The following is a 22,916-nucleotide window of genomic DNA, read 5'->3' on the forward strand; positions in this document are numbered from 1 at the left end:
ACCTCCACCTCCCTAGTTCAAGCAATTCCCCTGCCTCTGCCTCCCAAGTAGCTGGGATTACAGGCACCCACTACCACACTTGGCTACTTTTTTTTTTTTTGTATTTTTAGCAGAGACGGGCTTTCACCATGTTGGCCAGACTTGTCTCAAGCTCCTGACCTCAGGCAAATCCGCCCACCTCGGCCTCCCAAAGTGCAGGGATTACAGGTGTGAGCCACCACACCCGGCTGCTCGTCAATCTTTCTGAAGGCAATTCTGTCATCACTTTTTGTCCTTAGTAGTTTTCTATTTCTAGAAATCTTTTCACTTTCAATGGGAAGGTTGCAAAAGGCAGTCTTGTTATGGACATCATCTATTTCTATGACTCTGAATATAGGTCTTGTATGGCTTTTCTATCTCCTGCCCTAATTTACTTGCACGACACACTTGGAACTAGAATTTAATGAGCAGAAAACCCTAACACTCAATTTTAGGTAAAGCATATTCTGCATACATGTGAGTGTTCCCACATATGACTGAATAAAGAGATGTATTTAGATAAAGAATATCTTAATATTTATAAAGATAAAGAATATCTTTATTCAGTCATATGTGGGAACACTCACATGTATGTGTCTAGGCTGAAGGGGAGAAATATGGTCACTTCACCGAAACAAAAAAGCCATTTATTTATTCAGAGTCAATTTTCTTGAACACCTACTAAACTTCAGGTGCTGCACTATATGCTGGTGAAACAAATATAAATTCTGATCCCAGCCTTAAAGGAGCTCTGAGTCATACAAAGGGAGATGAATGTATGGTGACATAATTATTATAGAGTATGATTTCTGCAATGCCAGAGACAGATACAGGGTGACATGGAACACAAAATATTTTCTTGAAGAGCAGATAGAATTTTTAAAATAAAGAAGTTCTCTGTTGCTGCACAGTCTTTGTGCTGATATCAGTTAATAACTATTATTTTGTAGTTATTAAGAATATTAGTATCATCTTTAAACCAGTCACCTTGGGCTGGGTCTCAGCATCCATGGGGGGTCCTGAGGCATGATTCAGACAAGTAGCCATGCTGGGGGTTAACCAAGACTGAGATGTAGGTCCTTTCTCCTTAGAGCTTGTAGGAATGAATCATTCATAGAGATGGCAGCAAAGGGGTAGTTTTCTTATGACTCATTGGACTGAACTTCCTTCCAAAATGATATTTTGCTGCAGAAATTTTGCATGCTACTCTGTTTATGGCTCCAACATTTCTAAAGGCATACCACGGCTGTTTGGATGAATCACTGGCATATCTTCTCTATGGCCCTAGAGGTGTGTGTGTGTGTGTGTGTGTGTGTGTGTGTGTGTGTGAGAGAGAGAGAGAGAGAGAGAGAGAGAGAGAGAGAGAATCCTAAGTTTTCAATGACCAATGTCTACAGCTGAAAATACTGAGGTTTTATACAGACCACTTTAAGTTTCCTTCTTTTTCTTGCTCTTCACATTTAGGGACACTTTGCTGCTCACTAGAAACTCCTTGAGAAAAATGGGGTAGGGTGACATGAGTCAGAAGCAGAAATAGGAGAGGAAATTAAAATCCATTTCAGATTACCTCTTTTCAGCGGCTCAGTGAAAGGCTTGAATAGGGAGGAGCCTGGGGATACCGGTGAAGAAGAAGCCGAAATATTGCTTCACCCAGGTGCACACACCCTTCCTCTGGATTCTTATGATTCACAATTGAAAGAGACCTGTGACTTATAGTCATGATGACTGTGACAATGGTGGCCACAAGCCACCATTGAATACCAAATGTGTATTCAACAAATACATATTGAACACTTAGTACATGCCATCACTGACTTAGGCACATGGGATCAAATGGACCAAAAAGAAGAAATTATCCCTGGCAATTAAATTCTAGATGAAGAAGCTGACAAATGGTACTAGCATCCTCCTCCCTGTTTGAAAATTTGAAGCATTTCCTTCTCATGAGGTCTTAGTCATGAGGGGTTTAATCTTCATCAAGTCCCAGCTTCATTGTGGAAGTCACAAAACTTCATCTCCTCAAAAGCCTGCAGACTGAGATCTACTTTAAATGTTTATGTGAACAGAGACTGGACTCTGGCTGAGAGGTGTCTGTGTCTTGTACGTGCAATGAGGGGAGCTGTGATAGTGGACAGCGGGCAGAGAGTCTGCAAACAGACCTTCCACACCGACACGTTCCTGCTGAGGGAAAAGGCAAGAGTTAGTGCCTGAATTGCTCTCCTCCCTCCCCGTGGCCTTTCTCCTTTCTTTTACTCTTCACTTCGCTCCCTCCCTCTCTTCCTAAATCCCTCCCTCTCCTCGTTACCTCCCTTTCCCTTGGTCCCTCCCCATCCCCTTCCCTCGCACAGTTCTTCTCTCCTCCTCTTGCTCCCTCTCCCTCCAGCTTCTTTTCCTCTCATCCCCTTTCCCTCCTCCATCCCTCCGCGGCGTCTGCGTCAGGCCCCCACTAGCGTGACGCGCGGGGTCTGGGTGGGAGCTGTCCACTCGCCCGGGGTGCTGAATGCAGCAGCGGCGGCGGCGGAGGAGACAGCCGAGAGCCTCCCTCGCTGCAAGAACCCTGTTTCCAGTTCTCGGACGGTCAGCTCGCCGCCTCGCCACCTCCCTTCCAGCGCCACCCCCTTGGGAACTGAGCCAGGGGGGGCAGCGGCGGGTGCTGAGCAACGGCGGAAGACGAGACAACACCTGGCAGCAGCCTGGAATCTGATTTGCTTCCTCTCGGCTTTTATAAGAGATATATTTATATACGGTTTTGGGGAGTCGCGAGGACCAAGCTGGGGCCAAGTGCCGGCTGCCTCCCACCTCGGCCACACTGCTTCGCTTCCCCCTCCCCACCTTCAGCTGGCACCGCAAACAAGCCTTACCTCGTTGCATCTGCGAGGAGAGGTAGCAACAGCGAGCCCAGCCAGCCAGAGGTGGCGGAGAGGAGGAAGGGGCGGGGTGGGGGGGCAGAGAGCCGGCCGAGGCCGCCCTTGGTGGGGGTAGCGGGGGCAGAGCTGCCGAGCGGACCCGGCAGCCGCCCTCCTCCGCCCCCACCCTCCAGAAGCACTCTTGCCTGATTGAGAACCGAATTATTCCACTAGTATTATTTCGTTTTTTATTACCCCACCTCCTCACTCCCCAGCCGCCCCCACCCCCACGCCTGCCTCGCCTCTGGTTGCATGGCAGCGCTGCCCGGGCGCGGGGGCTCAGGGCTGGCCCCCAGGGAAGGGGGAGGAGGAGGAGGATCATGAAGGCCGGAGTCGCGACCGCGCCGGACGGCGGGCAGCAGCCAGAGGACGAGCCGGAGCAGCCCCCGCCCCGGAGACACCCGGACGCCGAGCAGCAGTCGCCTCCGCCGCCGCCGCAGCAGCAGCTGCGGGCGCGGGCCGACCCGGAGCCGGAGGAGGAGGGCGACCGCGACCCAGAGGAGGAAGAGGAGAAGGCGAGGCCACTCGCCCGCCCGGACCTGCCCTTCTCGCGGCTCTTGCCCCTGGCCCGAAGGAACCTTTGATGGAACCGAGGGGAGGGGGCCACGGAATTGCCGACTGCAGCAGGGGTGGGCTGGGGGCTGAGATAATGTAACCACTCCTTTCTCCTGTTCTCTCCCACACGCCCCTCTCCTCTACCCCTGTTCTCTGCTCCACCGCCCTCTCACCCCGGTACACACACCCTTCCTCTAGCCAGGATCTTCAAGCTCAGGAAGGAGGCGCCTCTGCAAGGGTTAAACGATCTTTTCTTGTTCGCCCATCCTTTTCCCTCCCCAACCCTGTATTTTAACCTCCCTTCTCCTAATTGGCTTTCCCTTCTTCTGGGTAGCCCTTTGGCTGCAGAGGCAAAACACAAGCCCCTAGCCCGGTTTCACCTGCAACCTCCTCCCCCCACCCAACTGCTCTCTTAAAAGCAACTCTGGTGCTTCTGGGGGTTAATTGTCCCAGTTTTCTGCCCAGGAGAATTAAAACTTCTCCCAATCTTCTCTCCTCCCCTACCTTGACTCCCCCTAACCTCTATCACTGAGAAAAACTATCTTCTTTCTCACACATGCAGTCCTCAATTCTTCATTGAGCTAGTTTTCTCTAAGCCCAGCTCAATCCACTCCAAATTTGATTTACAATTGTCCCCACCCTTTTATATAAAAGAAAGATTTCTCACTGCCTAGGAATTTGAGAAGAACCCAATAATCCTTTCCTGGGGAACTTTTAAACAATTCGACATTGATCTTAAGGCTCCAGTGGCCCCTCTGCCACACTTCTGTCTATCCCCCTGCTCCTACCAGTGTCCTCAGGTCAAAGGCAGAAAGGAGATACCCTGAACAAAGTTGGAGGTTGGGGTGGGCATGTGAGGGCAAGAAAAACTTTTTTGTTATTGGGCTTTCCAGGTGTTCAGAATCAGTGACTCACAGTTCTCAGTCCTGGGAGCAATTTATTTGCTACTTGGAGGGGTTGTAAGAAAAGCCAGTGAGACAGCAGACTCCCCCCACAACACAGATCCACTGTGGACCCCCAAACCTGTCCTGACCCCCTCTTTAAAGACTCTGGCCGCCCCTCTTGGGCTCTCTGCTTCCACGGGGCACATGCTGATGCCCCTGTGTGGGCTGCTCTGGTGGTGGTGGTGCTGCTGCTGTGGCTGGTACTGCTGTGGATTGTGTGCTCCAGCCCCCCAGATGTTGCGCCACCAGGGTCTCCTCAAGTGCCGCTGCCGCATGCTCTTCAATGACCTGAAGGTTTTCTTACTGCGGCGCCCTCCTCAAGCGCCCCTGCCCATGCACGGCGACCCCCAGCCCCCCAGTTTGGCGGCCAACAACACCCTTCCGGCTCTGGGTGCCGGGGGGTGGGCAGGCTGGAGGGGCCCCCGAGAAGTGGTGGGCAGGGAGCCCCCTCCTGTGCCACCTCCACCCCCCTTGCCACCTTCTTCTGTGGAAGATGACTGGGGTGGCCCAGCCACAGAGCCACCTGCCTCGCTGCTCAGCAGTGCCTCCTCAGATGACTTCTGTAAGGAGAAGACCGAGGATCGCTACTCACTGGGCAGCAGCGTGGACAGTGGTATGAGGACCCCACTCTGCCGCATCTGCTTCCAGGGGCCAGAACAGGTGAGTCCCCTTTTCCCTTCTCCTGCTTCCTGTGGTATTTTCAGGTCTTGCAGATTGCTACTCGCCTGCTTGCCCTGGGGAACCGTTATGTTGTCTCTGGTATGAGGACTCTGTGTTTAAGAGCTCCTCATTGCTGTTTCTTGTGGTTAAGTTTGCCCAGTGAGTGTCTGGTTCCTGGTGGAGCCTGCTTGGTGGTTCGTTTGTGTTCTAGATTTTGCATTTTCCTTCCAACACTAGTGTCTTAGATTCCATCCCCAAATTTCACAAACATCCTCAGAATAGAAGATCTAGAAGTAATGGAATGAAGAAACTTGGTGGTACATTCACACTGGTTGCCAAGATATCCTTTAATTTAATTTGTTGTCAGTAACATTTCCTCCAGCCCACCTTCAATCCTATATCCCAACTTCTTCCTTCTCTGAGAGTATGCTGAGATCTTGTTCCCTTTCCCTGTTCTTATAGGTTGAAATCCAGTAAGCTTATTCTTTCACTTTTGGCAACCTCCTTTCAAATCACATTGACATGCTCAGCATTATGTTCTAGTGACTGAGGGGGAAATGGAGAGGGATTCTAGGTCCAAGACTACATGGTGTGTTAAGACACTTCTTGGCAGACTCAAATCTTTCTATGTTGAAAACAGACAGGTAAATGGGAAGGGCTTGTAATATTTCTCTTTTCAGACATAAAGTGTACTGACTTAGAAAGTCCCTTAAACGTTCCCCATCCAGAATAGGGGATGCCAGCTCTCTCATGGACCAGAGCTTTCCCAAGTCTGGCAGGTTTTCCCTACCATATTCATTCACATTTTCACAGACACCTCTCCCAAGTTCACCTACAATCTGGTGTCAGCAATGCTGAATGGCATGTGTACATTCTTCAAGAACCATGGAATGTGGCAACACTCTAAAGAATCCCAGATAGAAAGGCTCACCCAGTTAGTGATGCTGGAGAAGGAATATTCAATTGCAAGGTGGGCAAGGTTATGTGTTCTCATATGCCACTTCTTCAGTAGTTTCCTGAAGAGCAGGAAGACTTCTGGATACTCCTTGAGCAAATGGCAGTGCAGCAGGATGCCATGCTAGGCTTCAACTGGCTCTGGTTCTTGCTGAGGGTGTGTTCTGTAAGATGCAGGCTTAGCTCGCATTTTCATTTATTTTTTCTCTTTGCTCTCAATAGACAAATAACTTTAGGGATCAACGATGCTTGGAGCTATAACCTGGCATTATGAGGGAAATGGTATAGATCTCAATGTGAATAAATGTCTCTGAAATACTGGGGGCTGGTTTCTTTCTTCTTGTGACTAAGATTACCTACGTATCTAATAAAGTGTTGTCCAGAGTTGAAAACTCCTGTTAGGCAAAAAGCTCCAGATTGCCTTTCCTTCAGTCCTTCTCCCCACTTCCAGCACCAGCCTGTGGCAGAGTTATAGGGTAGAGTGGCTTGGCAGACAAGAGGGTGCTTCACTTTGATATCAGGATCTTGCCCCCATCAAGTACTTCATGCTTTCCAAAAGAATCATTTATTTATTTCCTAAATTCCTAAAGCATTTCTTTCGTCTCCCATATGGGCTCAGGTCTGCATGTCACAGGGGCTGCTGGGAGTGTGGCTTATGGCAAGAGCACTCTTGTCTCTAGAAAACAGCAGGATTGGAGGTTCCCTGGGATATTTCCCCTGCTGTGTGAACTTCTCCAAATAGCTTTATGCCTCTGGCTTCTTTTCCAACTTACGTGATTTGGAGACACATTTTCATGCCCCTCCTTTCTTCAGAGGTGTGTTGGGAGGGTCCAGGAGAGAGCAAGTGTAAAAATATTTTAGAAGAGATTTATATATAATGAGCAGGTGTTTTTAATAACAGAAAGTTGTATTTTATTAAAAAAAAAAGAAAAAGAAAAGGATCATTGGCAATATTGTGAAATACCCTCATGTGATACAAGATCTGGTCAGAGGTTAGAAGCTTTCCTTTCTTGTTCATTATTTTGATGATGTGTCATAAATAAAGCTTTAAATAAAAAACCTAACACCAGTAAAGGAATGGGCTCTATTATGTGGGAGGATTAGGGGGCAATGTCTACATTAAGACTGGATCAAATTAAGCACTTCCTGCACATGATTATTATGTTTTGGGGGTTTACTTTATCTGTGCAGGAGTCAGGAGGCTTTAACGGGATTGTGTTATAGTAGTAATAAGAGCAGTGTGACTGCTGCATTAGATGTGAAGAACACAGTTTCCCACTTATTTTTTTTTTCATAGCATTTCTATGAAGGAGACAAAGAAGAGAAGATAAGGGAAACTCTAGAGAAGGAAGAGAGAGATAGAGACAGAGATAGAGACAGAGGAAACAGCAGAGGACGAGAGGGAGGGAAAGAGAAGGACAGGGAGGAGGAGGAGGAGGAGGAGCAGGAGGAGGAGGAGAAAGGAGAAGCTAAAATTTCTGTATTTTAGTTTCTGTTCGGGGAGAGAGCTGTCCAGCAATTGTCTACACATGGTCCTGGAGGAAATGTGGTCTGCAATCTTAGTAGCTGAATGTCTTGGTCTTTGTCCAAACAAAGGAATTAAGCAGACCCCCACATCCCCCCTCCCCATCACCCTAATCATCTGCTACTGCTATAGGGGCTGCCAAAAATGAATATTTGATCTTTTCCTGCCAAGGGCTTGCAATATTTGTGGTGAGGAACAACAAGAGAACCCAGCTAGTTTTACCTTTGCACCTGTCTACAAAGGACTTTGCCTCCATTCATTGATGTAGGCATTGATTTAACAAATTTTGGGGGGCATCTACAGTGTGCCAGTTGCTGTTCCAGGCATGAATATTCTGGAGTGAACAAAACAGATGAGATTTCTGCTTTCCTGAAGCTGACATTCTAGTAGAGACACAGAAATAGACAAGTAAACTTGCAGGTAAATAAGGTGATTTAAATGCTGTGATGAAATTTTAAAAGGAAAATGAGTTAGAAATAAATGAAAGGGAGGCAGTGGGAAAGGTACCACCACATTAGATCTGGCAATCAGGAAAGACCTTCCTAAGAATACGTCATCTGAGCTGACATCTAAATGATGAGAAGGGCCCAGGAATGCATAGGTCTAGGGGAAGGGCATTTCAGGTGGAGGAACTAGCAAGTTCAAAAGCATGAATGTGAACCAGCTTAGCACACTGGAAAAACAGAGAAGACAGGAGGAAAGAGAAGGATAGGTGTGAACACTTGCTTTGAGAACCTACTTGGCTCCATGCTGAAAACTACTGAGTAGCCACTCTCCTCGCTACCATCCATTTATGTTGAAGAGGGGTCAGGACCCATGAGACTGTAGAACCGGAATCCACCTCACAGCCACCTCACTCTCCCTTTTTGGTTGAAGCTGACTAGCCCACTTTGTGGGACAATGTACCATGGTGGTTAAGCCGATCTCTCTGAAGCCAGATGGCCCTGGTTGGAGGCCTGAACAAGTTATACAGCCTGTCTGTGTCTTGGATTCCTGATTTATTAAACTGGGATAATAATAAATAATAGCCCCATGTCATAAGATTATCCTGAGCATCAAATCAGTCAATACTATAAGAGCAGTGCCACCATAGTGTTTTGTTATTTTATTATTACTATCTTAGATGCAAGACAGTGCTTTTCCTGCCTTATTTAAAAGGAAAAGTGTGCCCCAGCCCACAGGCTGTCAGGAAGCCACTATGATTGTGGCATGGATGTGGACTGTTTCTTGCACTTATAATGCTCTAGGCACAGAGTACAGCTTGTCTGTTTCCATCATCAAAGTCTTTATTAAGCACCTACCACCTCTTGCCTGCTGTTCTACTCGACAAGGTCCAGAGACATAGGGTAGATGTGGTCCTGCCCTCTGGGAGTGTCACAATCTAACCCAGACATCCCAAGGGCTGATAGATATCAAGAACACACAGACAGTGAGGCTGAGTGAATTACAGTAATATCAGGTACAAGAAAGAGATGTATGTTTAAAAGCAGCTAGTGGGCGGGGTGCCTGTTCAAAAAGACAAGTGGGAGAATTTGCCACTTTATCTGCAGTTAGTTAGAGAAGGCTTCTCTATTGCTGCGAAGACCAAATGAGAATAGATTTAGGCTGCAAGGCTGAGGTTAGACAGATGGAATCAGAAGAGATTTGTCCGCCACCCCCACACCTGACTGCCATGGTGGATTTTATCTTTGTGGAGCAACCTCCAGGCACTCCACACATGGCTACCTTGGAAAGAGGTGAATCCACCTCCCGGCTGGGCAGCTGTAAAGTGCCTAGAGGTAAGTACAAAGGTGAGATCCACCACGGCAGTCAGAAGCTAGGGTGGGAGGCCACCTGTTCTGACCCTAATGGAAAGTAGGTCATGTGTCTGGGAAAGTGTTGCAGGCTTCATCTGTCTTTTTATTCTTTCTGGGGTTGGCTTCCTTGGAGTTCTGTATTCAGAAGGGGCAACAATAGTATGGAATGTTCTAGTCAGTGTTTTGGTTAGTTGGGGAGTAAGATATGGCTTACAGGGCTGGGGCAATCTGGAGACCCTAAGATGCAATGAAAACTTGGGAATGGAGCTCAAGTAGAGCATTTTAGAAGAGACTTAAATTGTGTGCTTAGTCATCTTTGTGCTATGGTTTGATTTTATATTTCTTTGTGTAGTTTTTTTAGTATCTGTCTCCACAAGGAAGAGACCCATCCCTAACATTTACAGGCCCCAGGGCAGGCATATAAATGGATATTCACATACCATGGGCCAAAATTTAAAGTAATAAGTCCAGCTAACAAACTACTAAACAAAATGTATTCTCTCCTCCTTTTCTGAAAAATACTCCTTCAAAACAACCTGAAAGACAGGCTTGAATTTAGAACTTTGAGATGTCTCTGGATTCTGTGCCAGCCAAATGGGGATAACTGTCCTTTGGTCTACAGGACATTCTGATTCTCTTTCCAATGCTGACTCCTGTACCAAGGAGCCTTGGACCTATGTGTGTGGACAGTCCAGCTGGCTTGTCCAAGCCCTGTCCATACCATCCCCCAAACAGTGGCACCTTGCCTCAACCTCTGCCCTTGGGCTAGAGAGTGAACAGTTTATGGATCCAAAGAAGAGAGTCCTGCAGGTTCTGGGAGCAAGTTCATGGCTGTCTGGACAGGAATTCCAGGGTTCTGGGTAATTGGAGCATATTGCAGAAGAGAGGCAAAATTCCTTGACCCTTCAGACTCCTCAGACTGTGGGGAGAGATGCAGCTGAAGGGGCAGCAGAGTAGGGTCCTATAAAGCTAGGGGTGCTCTTGCCTCGGTCTAAGGGGAGCATTGCAAAGGGACTGTAAGATCCCTGGAGGAAGTGAACTGTGTGTGTTCATTCATTGCTGGATCATCAGCTCTCAACCCTCTACCTGGCATCTGCTTCATGCTCTGTGAGTATTTACTGAATGAACCAGCCTCTGGAGCTCATCCAGTGGGCAGCTTCATAGGTAGGAGAACTGGGGAAAAGAGAACATTTAGAAAAAAAGCGGTGTCAAATGCTAAAGTTGTGCTCTGCAGAAAGGATCCTCAGGGCAGAACCTTGGACAATGATAGAATTTCCAGGGAAAAAAACTTGGGTTTCACTATTAGAACAAAGCTTCTATCAAGGCTGTCCCAAGATCTTACAGGCTGCCTTAAAAGGGGGGGTCTTATGGGGACCTGGGACTAGATAATCCTCAAGATCCCTTCTGTGCTTGGGACCTAGAATTTATAAACAGGATCATTTTGGGGTCCAGGAGGACTTTTAATCTAAGCAAAAAAGAGATGATCCCCTCACCCTCTCCAGTTCAAGGGGTCATCTCATCTCAGGACATCTAGCCCCAGTATACACATTACATGGCATTACATGAAGATTACAAATATGTCTTCAGCAAAGATTGGGAAGAACAGTCTCTGTCCGGTGTTCATAGAAATCCTAAGTTGTTGCCAGCCACATTGTTGCTGCAATTGTAAATCTTCACCATCCACAAACCATGATGGAAGAGCAAGTCCCTCATGGTCAATAGACAACAGATACCATCATGGGCCCAAGGATACAAGACCATCCTGGGAAAGGGGGAGCCTGGTTACCTCCAGGAGTTGTGAGCTTTCAGTTCCTACTTCTGCCAGTCCTGGTCCTACTTAAATTGTAAGCTCCAAGAACCTTTTCTTCACTCACGGCTCTTAACAAAGCTCTAATTCTTTATTGGGAGATGAGGGAAGGATGTTAAAACCCCATCACAGGGTGACGGGCTATTTCACAGATACAGTTATCTTACATGCACGCACTTGCTCATGCATAAACACGAATACAACGTTGAAGGCATCTGTCTCACTTTCACAGGCAGAACTGGGAATGAGAGGAGGGGAGATGCCTGTGTCTTGACAGTTGCGGAGCAGTTCTCAAATCAAGTGTTTGTAGGTTCTCTACACACTGTTCACTTTGGAGTAATCCTTCACTTACCAGTGTCAGCCTGGGGTGAGTTGACCAATTTATTGGGTGTGGCTTCTAGCTGAGCACCCTCACCAAGAAAGTTACTTAAGACCAGAAGGGCAGGAAATTGTGAAATATGGATTTTAGAAGAGGCTGGGAGAGAAAAATGAAAGAGACTGGGACTCTGTCTTTTTCCTCTCTTTCTGCCCCTTTTTCCAGCTGGTATGCTGCAAAAGCCCAGCTGTGGCCTGTGAGATGGGGGAGGGAGAGGAGGTTGGAGGGAGAGGAGGTTGGAGGGAGAGGAGACACTCAAAGGAGTGTGGGAATGAGCGAGCTGCTGCTTGTTTGCTGGGAAGGAAGCCAAGTTGGAAGTGAGCCTGGATGTAAAGGAGCTGGCAAGTAAATACTGTATGGCCCAAGCTATATACCATCCCCCTCTCGAGATATATCATATGTAAGCCAGAGTTTACATGTGCATATAGAACACATTTGATGCCTCCTTCTATGTATGATAAAAGCAAAGGTTGGGTATACCCAGGGTTGACTGTCTCATGACAAAAGAGCACAACTGAGTAAGTTACAATTTGAAATCCAGGTAGATGCAAATTGTCTGGGAAAGAAAGCGGGAGCTTGCAAGTATAGATTCTATCCAACTCTGTGATCCAAGAATGACCTCATGCCCCACAAGGGGGCTACAAGGACCCCAGTCTTGGACCCAGCAAATTGTACTTATGAGGATTTCTGCAGGACCTGTCCATAGAGGTGTTGAGAAGAACAGATTAAATTATTTTTCTTTTGTGGAAAGGTGGTTTTGGATGTGGTTGAATAGAATCAACATCAATGTCTCTGAAAGAACCCTCTTGAAGCCACCCCAGTGGCTAGCATAGTGCTAATCCTTTCCCCTCCCTACTCACACATGTTCATTCCAGATTAATCGTGCCATCTTTGGTCCCTAGAATGTGTGTGGTAGAAGACGTATTTGTGAGTGTGTGCATGCACGTGTGCATACGTATGTGTAAACACTAAAAGGCCAAGCAACAGGGTATGGATGACCCCTTGCAATCTCATCCAACCTCATTTTCTGTTTCTATAATGACGAATAGTGATGATTCTTGTCCCAGTGATCATAGTGATCATTATCTTGACTTGAGACCATTTGGCCTTATTTCTTGCATTTCCTTATTCTATTGCAGAATGGTGGGAAGAACATAGACTTTGAAGCCCAAAAGGCATAGATTTCATTCCCATTTAGGGCCCTGCCCAGCTGAATGGTCTTGGGCAACTTATATAACTTCCATAGACCTCGATTTTATTGTTTATAAAACAGAGATAAAATACTGAGTTTGAACACTTCTCAGGAATTGACATGATGCATTAAAGATCTAGGCACACAGCAGCTACTAATTGAATGGGAGTGATATTTATTCCATCCCACCAGTGTGTCTCAGAGACCTGGAATGGAGTCCTCAGATCACACTGTTGCTTTGCTGACTACCCTCTCTCACTGGAGTCTTTAAAAAATGAGATGTCTAAGGCTATGCTTCCATCACAGTAAACCCCAAGCAGTTTTTGTGCTTGACAATCAGGAATGCGTGTTTTGACCCAGCCTCTGTTTAGCAGACTTTCTACCTCTGTATTGTGTGACTCAGCTGAGCTCTGTTCTCTCTTCCTTGGGTCCCTCACTCCCAACATAGCTGTCTTTATCCATCTCCATCATCACTGTGTACCTGACAGATCTTTATTAAGCAGCACTCTCTCCTTGGCAGGAACTATGTAGAAAGACACTTTCCTGGACTTTGAGTCCCTAGAAGTCAGGGGCAGACCAAGCATACAGACGAGCATGCAGAAGAAATGGCAGACGAAATGCTTGCCCAATATGCGACAGCAAGCGATTTGCATTGAGGGTCCTCCCTGGACTAGTGTTTCTGAAAGCCTGGGATGGGATAGACAGCCCCAGATAGACATGATGTTAAATAACATTGATCCCAAATAAGAACATTATTCCCTTTTCAGTTTGCTCTCATGCTTCCTGATATGTCTAGGACAAAATCTCACCATAGTGATAATATGTCTTTAACACCTTTCTAATGGTGTCAGTCTGCTTTATAAACAAAGAGAGAAGGCATTACACTCAGAGTCTTCGGACACACACTTATATTTAGCTAGAATCTGTCACCTTGTTTTGTTTGTATATGTGTCTATTCTTTTTTTTTTCTTTTAATGGGCTTCATTTTTTTTTTTTAGAGCAATTTCAGGTTCACAGGAAAATTGAACAGAAAGTACAGAGAGTTCTCATGTACTCTGTCCTACCCCACCATCAACCTCCCTACTTTGGCCAAGCACAGTGGCTCATGCCTGTAATCCCAGCACTTTGGGAGGTTGAAGTGGGAGGATCACTTGAGCCCTGGAGTTTGAGACCAGTCTGGTAAACATAGAAAGATTCCATCTCTTAAAAAACAAAACAAAACAAAAACCTCCCACCAGAGTGGAACATTTGTTACAATTGACCCTACATTAACACATCATTATCACCCAAAGTCCACAGATTACATGAAGGTTCACTGTTGGTATTGTACATTCTAAGGGTTTTGACAAAGGTATAGCTACATGTATCCACCATGATGACATCATATAGAATGGTTTTACTGCCCTAAAAATCCCCTCTGCTCTACCACCTATTCATCTCCCTACTTCTACTCCCGATCTCCCAGCAAAATATTTGGCCTTTTCCAGGATGTCACATAGTTGGAATCATACAGTGTGTAGCCTTTTCAGATTGGCTTTTTCACTTAGTAATATGCATTTAAACTTCCTCCATGTCTCGGCGTCTTTTTGTGGTTGATAGCACATTTCTTCTTAGCGCTGAATAATATTCCATCGCATGGATATCCCAGAGTTTGTCTATTCTTTTTATGGCAAATGGTACCAGTTTTTCATTTATGGCAGTGACAAAAAGTCTCCTTTAGAAATAAATTTATTGAAATAGAAATGTGAGACATTTAAAGGCAAATGTTAAGTTTGAAGAAAATAATAGTATAGATGGTACATGAATACATCAAAAAGTATAAGTGACTGAAGTTATTCTGACCTGGCTACATACTTTAAAGTAGTTTTGAAACATCTGTGGACATCAAGAAGTGCTTTAGGAAGGGGATGATACATGGAGTCCCAGGCTGTGATCCCAGGGTGGTGCCCTGGAATCTACATTCTCAGTCTCTGGCTTTGAGAATTCCAAAGTAGGTGATTACTTCAGGAATACCGTATATTAGTAGGAAACCAAATGGGGAGAAGAAATGTATTCACCAGATCTGATGTTCTGGAACAAAAAACAGAGGTGTGGGCCCTAGAGGAGGAGAGAAGAGTTAATTGGGGGGTATGATGTAATAAAAATGCAAGTTCAGTCATTCTCCACTTGCAGAGTTCAATTAATAAGAGCAAGATCTGCTATGAAGAAAATGGCTTTTTATTCCAAAGCTAGCTTAGGGGAAGGAGTGCAGGCTTCTTGTCTTAAGGATACCACTTCATTTTTAGAGCAGAAAGCAGATTATTTTAGATGGGGTCTCGGCGTGAAAGGCACACAGTGGAGGAAGCAAGCAGGTAGAGGTCTGCATAATTTGTTTTAGTGCCAATCTACTGGGTGGTCAAGCTGGTGACTGCTGGGAACTTCATGGGCAGAACTAGACTATAAATGTGCTCAAAGCTCTCCAGGTGGGAGAGAATTTTGTAGTGTGCAAACTTGGGGTTGTAGATTGACTGTTGCCTCTCCAGGCAACACCTGGTGGGTGGGAGTTCCACTCGAGCTTCTAAGCACATCGTTAGGTGAACTTGCCCTGTAGGGAGTGCCTGATGAAGAGGAGGTAAAAGGCTCCAATTGCCTTTCTAAAGGACTAAGTAGGAAGTGGGGAACAGGGGGAAAGAGAGAAAAGGAGAGGAAAAAATAATAACTCATTATCTTTTTCTTACAAAAATAGGGTACTTGGTTACAACAGGGTCATGTGACTAGGAACTAGTGGCATGTCACCCACGGCAGAGGTAGGAAGGGATGCCTCTTGGATCTCCCTTCTCTCCTGCCTCAGGGATCTGAGAGCTGTAAGTCCTAGATGGGATAGCTGTGAGATGGAAAAGTCTGACCCACATGGGCTCTGACATGAGGAAAATGCTAACTTATTGTGTTAAGACATTGAAGCTTGAGGGTTTGTCTGTTACCTAGCTAATGTTAATTTCCCCGACTAATACAACCATAAATTCCCACTCCTGAATTATGTTCTGTGGGTACGCTTGACTGAAGACAAATCTGGGGCTTGCTTTCCATTTCTCCCCATTTGGTTTCCTTTTCCTAAGTCCCAGAGCAGTGCAACAGATGGTACACAGCCCAATCCCTCACAGTTCATTAAGTCCCAACAATGAAGTGTTTCAGCTCAGGAATGACGTATCACTTTTGCCTTCAAGTCCCTGGCTGGATCTAGGAATATGGCTCTGCCTAACAGCAACAGGGGTGGGAAGTATGATTCTTCTGGGTGTTTGCAAAAAAAGGAAAGCTTTTTTTTCCAGAGATGGGTGAGTTTTAGAAGTCTCTACCTCAATAATTGTAGAGTGAGTGAATGAATAAGAAAACACATGGCAAGCTTTTAAAACACCTCTTGACCCATATTAAGCATGCAGTAAGTATTACCAGTTATTGTTCTTATTTGTTCTTTTATAAAAAGAGGAGGTTGTGCTCTGGAGTATCCAAGCTGCTTCTAGTTTCGCTGTTTTCATTTATGCCTCATGATGCGCTAGTCGCACCTGGGGCTGATATAAATCTAATGCCTCCTTCTACCAATAGCAGATGTCTCCCTAGAAAAATGGCCTAAAAACTGGACATTAAAGGCGGAAAAGGGAAAATAATTTGGGAAATAGAAAATGAAGACTGTTCCTGGCATAAGGAAAATAAAAGCAAGGAGTCAGAGATGCTTTTGGAGAAAATTAGCAAGGTTGATAAGAACACAGGGCTTGTAGAGCCCTTTCTAGTCTCTCCTTCTCCCTCTGTCCAAAGCAGATGATAGACATGCTTCATGTCTATACGCAGTTCCCCAGGTATAAGTATACTGCATGCTTTCAGATTGACAGAAGTGACACCTGAGCAGTGCAGCGTTGAGTGGGCAGAAAAGTTTCCCAGTATGGGCCCTTCAGCATATAAACAGAGTTAATAATCATCAGCACAAACAGCACTGGCCATTCTGCAGTGTTCTTGAACACTTCTTAACCTGACACCTCCAAAGAAGTGCCTTTGTGCATTGAAGGAATGTGGGTTGTATATTTTGATTTATTCCGTGGTGATCCCTCTAGGAGACACAGATTTAAGCCTCTGTGGAGCAAAAAGAGCTTTCTGGTCCTTGGGTTCTCAGTTCTTTAGCTGGTTTGGAAAACAACTGCCAAAACCGGGCAGTGGCAGGTGAATGAGCGTAGGCAGCCCGTGGGTGTGCAGAGGTGTCCCTTCTGTTGGATGTGTGCTTGTGGGTGGGGGGGAGGGAGAAACTTGAGGGGTTGGGGGAGTAGGCTGGGTCTGCAAGGAATGCAACTTTTTAACACAAAAGAAAAAGGCACTCCAGGCCGGGCGCGGTGGCTCAAGCCTGTAATCCCAGCACTTTGGGAGGCCGAGGCGGGTGGATCACGAGGTCAAGAGATCGAGACCATCCTGGTCAACATGGTGAAACCCCGTCTCTACTAAAAATACAAAACATTAGCTGGGCATGGTGGCGCGTGCCTGTAATCCCAGCTACTCAGGAGGCTGAGGCAGGAGAATTGCCTGAACCCAGGAGGCGGAGGTTGCGGTGAGCCGAGATCGCGCCATTGCACTCCAGCCTGGGTAACAAGAGCGAAACTCCGTCTCAAAAAAAAAAAAAAAAAAAAAAAAAAAAAGAAAAAGGCACTCCAGGGGCTGGCCCATGTGGCTGCTCCAGCCTTTTGTGTATCTTTGTTCAAGGAAGAACCCAGAGGCTCTGGTCTTTGCAAAGTCAATGCAGACATTCTGTGCGGTACTTGCTGCCTTATTTCTGGCTTTTTGACATCCATTACACATTTGCCTACAAAAAAGTAAAAAATTGGTTTGAGTATTAGAAGGAGTACGTGAGGTGATTTCAAGGAGTTTGTACCCACAACCAAAAAACAAACAAACTGAAAAAACAAAAACAAAAGGCCCACTTATTGGGAAGTGACCTTGGAGAGAGGTTCCTCCTAATTTAAATTAATTTTTGTTCTTCCTACAAATGCAATTCAAGTAAAAAAGTGTGTCTTTGACAGGAGGCTGGAATTTCCTTCAAAATGATCCAGTGACTATAAATAACACACGATTGGTTGTGTGTGTCATTGCCGAAGCTGGGTGCTGGGTACGTGGGGGGTTTATTCGAATTTTCTGTCTGCTTTTATATGTGCTTGAAAATTTCCATATTGTTTGGGTAATAAAAAGATTATAAAAATACAATTATTAGGACCGGGCGCAGTGGCTCATGCCTATAATCCTGGCACTTTGGGAGGCCAAGACAGGCACATCAGTTGAGGTCAGGAGTTTGAGGCCAGTCTGACCAACATGATGAAACCCCATCTCTACTAAAAATACAAAAATGAGCCAGGTTTGGCAGCCCACGCCTGTAATCCCAACTATTTGGGGGTCTGAGGCAGGAGAATCTCTTGAACCTGGGAGGCGGAGGTTGCAGTGAGCCGAGATGGTGCCACTGCACTCCAGCCTGGGCAATAAAGTTACACTCAGTCTCAAAAAAAATACAATTATTAAATAAGCTTCACAAACAGGCAGGTGGAATTAGCTAAGAGTAGACAAGATAGGTTTGGGCACAATTATGCTGAGGACCAGAGTCAGAGGGGACCTGAGTGGGTCCCACCAGGTATTCACCAGTCTTGCTCAATGAGGGGAATCAATTTGATGACCTCTTAAGGGATCTTCTATCTCCCATGGTCATGATTTAGAGATTAAAATGTCCTGTTGTCCGTTTCCTTTCTGGTTCACCTGGCAGTAAAAGGATTAGCAACCATTCACTCGTAGAGGTTGAGTGAACACCACTGGGTGCCAGACCTCAGGAATGTAGAGATCAGGTGGGGAGCTCAGAGTCTAGGGCAAGAGACTGGTGTGCTGAGAGCAGCCACAAGACACAGTGAGTGCCAGGGACCAGGGTTGCATGTGTTGTGCTAAAGGACGGCACAGGAAGGGTGACTAGTGATGCCTGGGAGAGCTAGGGAAGGACCCCAGGTGGGACTGACTTTGAGTGGTGGAGGAAGGATGAGTAGGCGGAGTCAAGGCAGTTAAGGAAATTCTCCAGGTCAAAGTGTATGCCAAAATATAGCAATAAGAGATGAGCCCTGATTCTCCTCATCAGAAATGTATTCCTGTAGAATACATTCCTGTAGACAGAAATGTAGTCCTGTCTCTCTCTCATTGCATTTCAATTTCTCTCCGTGCTTTAAGACCCAGAATGCAGGGTAGGGTGCAGAGATGGGAGAGATGTGCTTACTCCTCTCTAGCAACTAGTCCTGTTAAGCCCAGCCTTTCTGGGGTTGGCCCTAATGGTCTTTCTGTAATAGGAGCCTAGGGGTCTGGATGTGCTTGGAGCCACCTGCCTGGGAGCAGTAACTCCACACCAGCCATCTTGATTGATTGAATGGAGTTTTTATCTGGAAGCCACCAGAGGGTCTGGAAGAAACCTTGTGGATTCAGGCGCTTCCTTATCATTTAACACATGCAGAGCCACTAGCTCATGTGTCTGTGGTGGGAGGGAAAAGCAGGCATTGCTTTCCTGATCTTTAGAAGCGAGAAACTGGAGGCTGGGTGCAGTCTCTCATGCCTGTAATCCCAGCACTTTGGGAGGCTGAGGTGGGCATGTCACTTGAGGTCAGGAGTTCGAGACCAGCTTGGCCAACATGGTGAAACCCCGTCTCTACTAAAATACAAAAATTATCTGGGCATGGTGGCACTCGCCTGAAATCCCAGCTACTTGGGAGGCTGAGGCAAGAGAATCATCTGAACCTGGGAAGTAGAAGTTGCAGTGAGCTGAGACTGCGCCACTGCACTCTAGCCTGGACGACAGAGTAAGACTCCATCTCAGGGGAAAAAAAGAAAAAAAAAAAAAAGAAAGAAAGGAAAAGAAGTAGGAAACTAGGATCCAGAGAGGTGAGGGGGCATGTTCAAGGTAGAAGGCAAATCCCTAAGCCAGGATTTCCTATTCCCAGGCTGGAAAATATCAGTGAATACATCTGCACCTTTCAGGAGAAATAAATTCTTCCTTCTTTCACCCCTTTTCCAGCCTCAGAACTATTCATCTATTCACTTCTCACACATTAATATATTGTAGTAAAGAATTAATTTACCAGAATGTCTAGAGAATGGAAGATATCAAAGAGAATGGGCAAAAGTTTATGGTTAATTTGATTTTCTAGTGAATTTGGGGCTAACTCCGTAACTTTTATTTTTTATTGAAAGTCTTTCTAAAATGTCAGGCTACTTGGCAGTGCATTTGAACATCATCTCAATTTTTTTTTATATTGAAGGATTGTTGTTTAAAGTTAGGCTCTGTGGTTAGAAAACGCACAGGAAATGAAGTTCTAGCTTCACAGACTACAGGATATCTTGTAGAAGGTGGTGGGTGGCTTTTATTTAAACTGTGATATCAACTTGTTTTATCGTTCTCCCACACAAGGGGAATAAAATCCCTAGTTCATCCCATTCTGCAAATATTTATTGAGCAGCTGCTTTGTGCCAGAACTGCAAGATTCTGGGTACCATGGTGAATTGGAACACAGCTCCTGTCTTCCTGGTGCTTTGCCATTCTTGAGACAGCAGGGCAGGAATTAAGATATTGTATGGTAAGGACTGAGGACTGCTCAAGTTGCTATGGGAGGGCAGGCTTGAGGAGGGTCAGGGATGGCTTCTCATAAGACGAGATACCAATGGTAAACCTGAATTTAGGCAAGATGAAAGAGTGGAACCCACTCCAGGTAGAAGCAGGAACTGTTCCAAAAGCACAGAGGGTCTGGCCATGGAGGCTCATGTCTGTAATGCTAGCACTTTGGGAGGCCCAGGTGGGAGGCTGGCTTGAGCCCAGGAGTTCAAGACCAGCCTGGGCAACATAGTGGGACCCTGTCTCTATTAAAAAACAACAACAAAAAAGCAAAAGCTCAGAGGGAGGAAAGAAATGTCACCCCTGGGAGGAAGGGAAAGGCCCACTTTGCTTCCATACACTAACGCTTGCTCATTCCCCCTTCTCCGCACACGCACCCTGGGCAGTAGGGTTGCGTTGGCCTCCCTGGAGCATCTGCTGGAGTTGCTGAGTTTCTCTTGACTTGGGAAGTCCATCTGAACAGGCCCTAGCCTAGCCCAGCCTGGCTTCTACCAGGAGGCTGCCTTACTTAGCCCACTTGAGGAAGGAGGACACAGGAGTCCCTCCATTTGGGATGATCACTATGGTAACAACCACATCAGGTTGCTGAAGACTGCAACAGGTTGATGAAGGGGAGAAACCCCAAACCCCTGAACGTGTCAAGGTTCCTGCAACGTGGTTGGTAAACCTCATCTCTTTCAAGACCCATGAATACTTTTACTTCAGATCTTTTACCTAGAAGCCATTTTCTGGACAGAGAGCCAGAAAAAAATATGTCAGAAATGCGGCACGTACCCCATGGTTTTCTCAGAACCTGGAATTTTCTAGTCCTTCCCATCATTCTGCATTTGCTCATACCTGTAGGGATCTGGTAGATGAACAATCAAGGTACTGTATTTGCCTTTTTTCAGTCTTTTTAAAATTATCAGTTCCCAGGTGCCATCAGCATTGTTACTACCTACCCTCATGCTGGAAAGGGTTAACAGGTTTTGTTATTTATAGAATTATGCACTTTGGGAAAAGGACCTTCCTTCATCTTTGAGATGAGTCAGTCAAGGCCCAGAGACATTAAGTGAGGTGTCTGTGTTACTGTCATGCACAGATGCTGTGCTAGCCAGGGCAGTATCATTACAAACAAAACAGACAAAGCTTCCCCTCTCAAGGAATTTATAGCCTAGAAGCGATGTCCAGCAGAACTGTGGGTCCTCAGTTCATGGTAATGGTCCTGGTGGCCTTGGCACCTGGGCTGAACTGGACCGGCTTCTTCTTTTTTTATTTTAAAATTTATTTTATTTTATTTACTTATTTTTAAAAGGCTAGTCAAGCAAGGCAGTGGGATTGGAGAAGGAACAAAGAAATTTGTAACTGGTTGTGGTGAATTAGTTGTGAATACCACTGCACTCGGACCAGCCAAGCCTCTTGGCGTAGTTCTGCTTGTAGCTCTTGCATTGTCTCTGCGGATAAGCCTCCAGCCTCTTGGAAAATGTTGATAATTTCTTCATCAACTTTCATGTCCTTTCTCCACTACATTTCCACTTCAGACATCCAGGAGACCCTTTTCCTTGCGTGTGGTGATGCCAGGCATCACCATGCTTCTTTGCATGCTTCCACTCTAGAAACTATTCACTCTGAATAAACAATGACAGGTGAGGTAAGTGCAATGGGCAGAAGTACAGCTGTTATGCTCCAGAAATATAATAGCGTCCTTCAGATGAAAACTATGAAATTGAGATTATCACCTCTTTCCCCTCCTGTGGATGAGAGGCAGACTTGGAGGGTTGGGTGACCTGGTTGTTTGTGGAAGGGCTGGGGTTTGAATTCTAGGCTCCTGGCTCCAAGTTCAATGCTCCTTCTACTGTTTAATTTAGCATAATTAAATTCAGTAGCTATTTTTCAAATACCCATGATGTGCCAAGCATGGTGCTAGCCCTAGGAATCCAACAAATAAATATGGTTAGCTGTCTCAATAACTTTTCAGTTTAACAAGAGAGGTAAGTGTGTGAGCAAATGATTGTCATAAAAACCATGATGACCATGTTGAGAAAAACCACGTTCCAATAACATCAGGGGCAGAAAACAGGGAGGGGCATGCTCAGATTGCATGAGTCAGAGGCCAGTGGCTTCCTAGACAGCAGAGACTCTAGCTGGTGGTAGGAGCACGTGCAACAGCAGGCCAGAGAGGTGGGGGAGAAGGGGTACACAGGCGCCTGTCAAACAAGGCGGTCTGGTGTACACAGGGGAGTGGTACAGTGAGGTGGGGTGGGGGTGTGGTGCAGTGAGGTGGTGTGATGCCATGTGCTGGTGTAGCACAGTGAGGTGGTGTGGCACAGAGTGGTGGTGTGGCACAGTGGTGATGGTGTCATGTGCCACATGGCACATGTGAGGTTGTGTGGTATCACATAATTGTGTGGGTAAGGTGGTGTGGTATGGTGAGGGGCTGTGGCATGGTGATAGGATGTGCAGAGTGAGAGGGTGTGACACAGTGAGGGGGTGTGGCACAGTGAGAGGGTGTGGCATAGTGAGGGGGTGTGACACAGTGAGGGGGTGTGGCACAGTGAGGGG

The 22,916-nt window shown here is 46.1% G+C and overlaps 1 protein-coding gene across 1 annotated transcript in view; it reads left to right on the forward strand.

Annotated features, from left to right (window-relative positions):
- The first annotated feature begins 2,367 nt into the window (after positions 1 to 2,367).
- MARCHF4 (membrane associated ring-CH-type finger 4) overlaps positions 2,368 to 22,916 on the forward strand; it is a 109,268-nt gene continuing 88,719 nt past the window's right edge. Inside the window, exon 1 of the mRNA XM_032278297.1 lies at positions 2,368 to 5,083. Coding sequence (XP_032134188.1) covers positions 4,568 to 5,083 — 516 coding nt within the window. The 5' untranslated portion in view covers positions 2,368 to 4,567. The remainder of the gene's footprint in view (positions 5,084 to 22,916) is intronic.

This window comes from Sapajus apella, unplaced genomic scaffold, assembly GCF_009761245.1.
Source record: "Sapajus apella isolate SASKATOON/1434 unplaced genomic scaffold, GSC_monkey_1.0 scaffold10, whole genome shotgun sequence".
In the NCBI taxonomy this organism is placed as follows: Eukaryota; Metazoa; Chordata; class Mammalia; order Primates; family Cebidae; genus Sapajus; species Sapajus apella.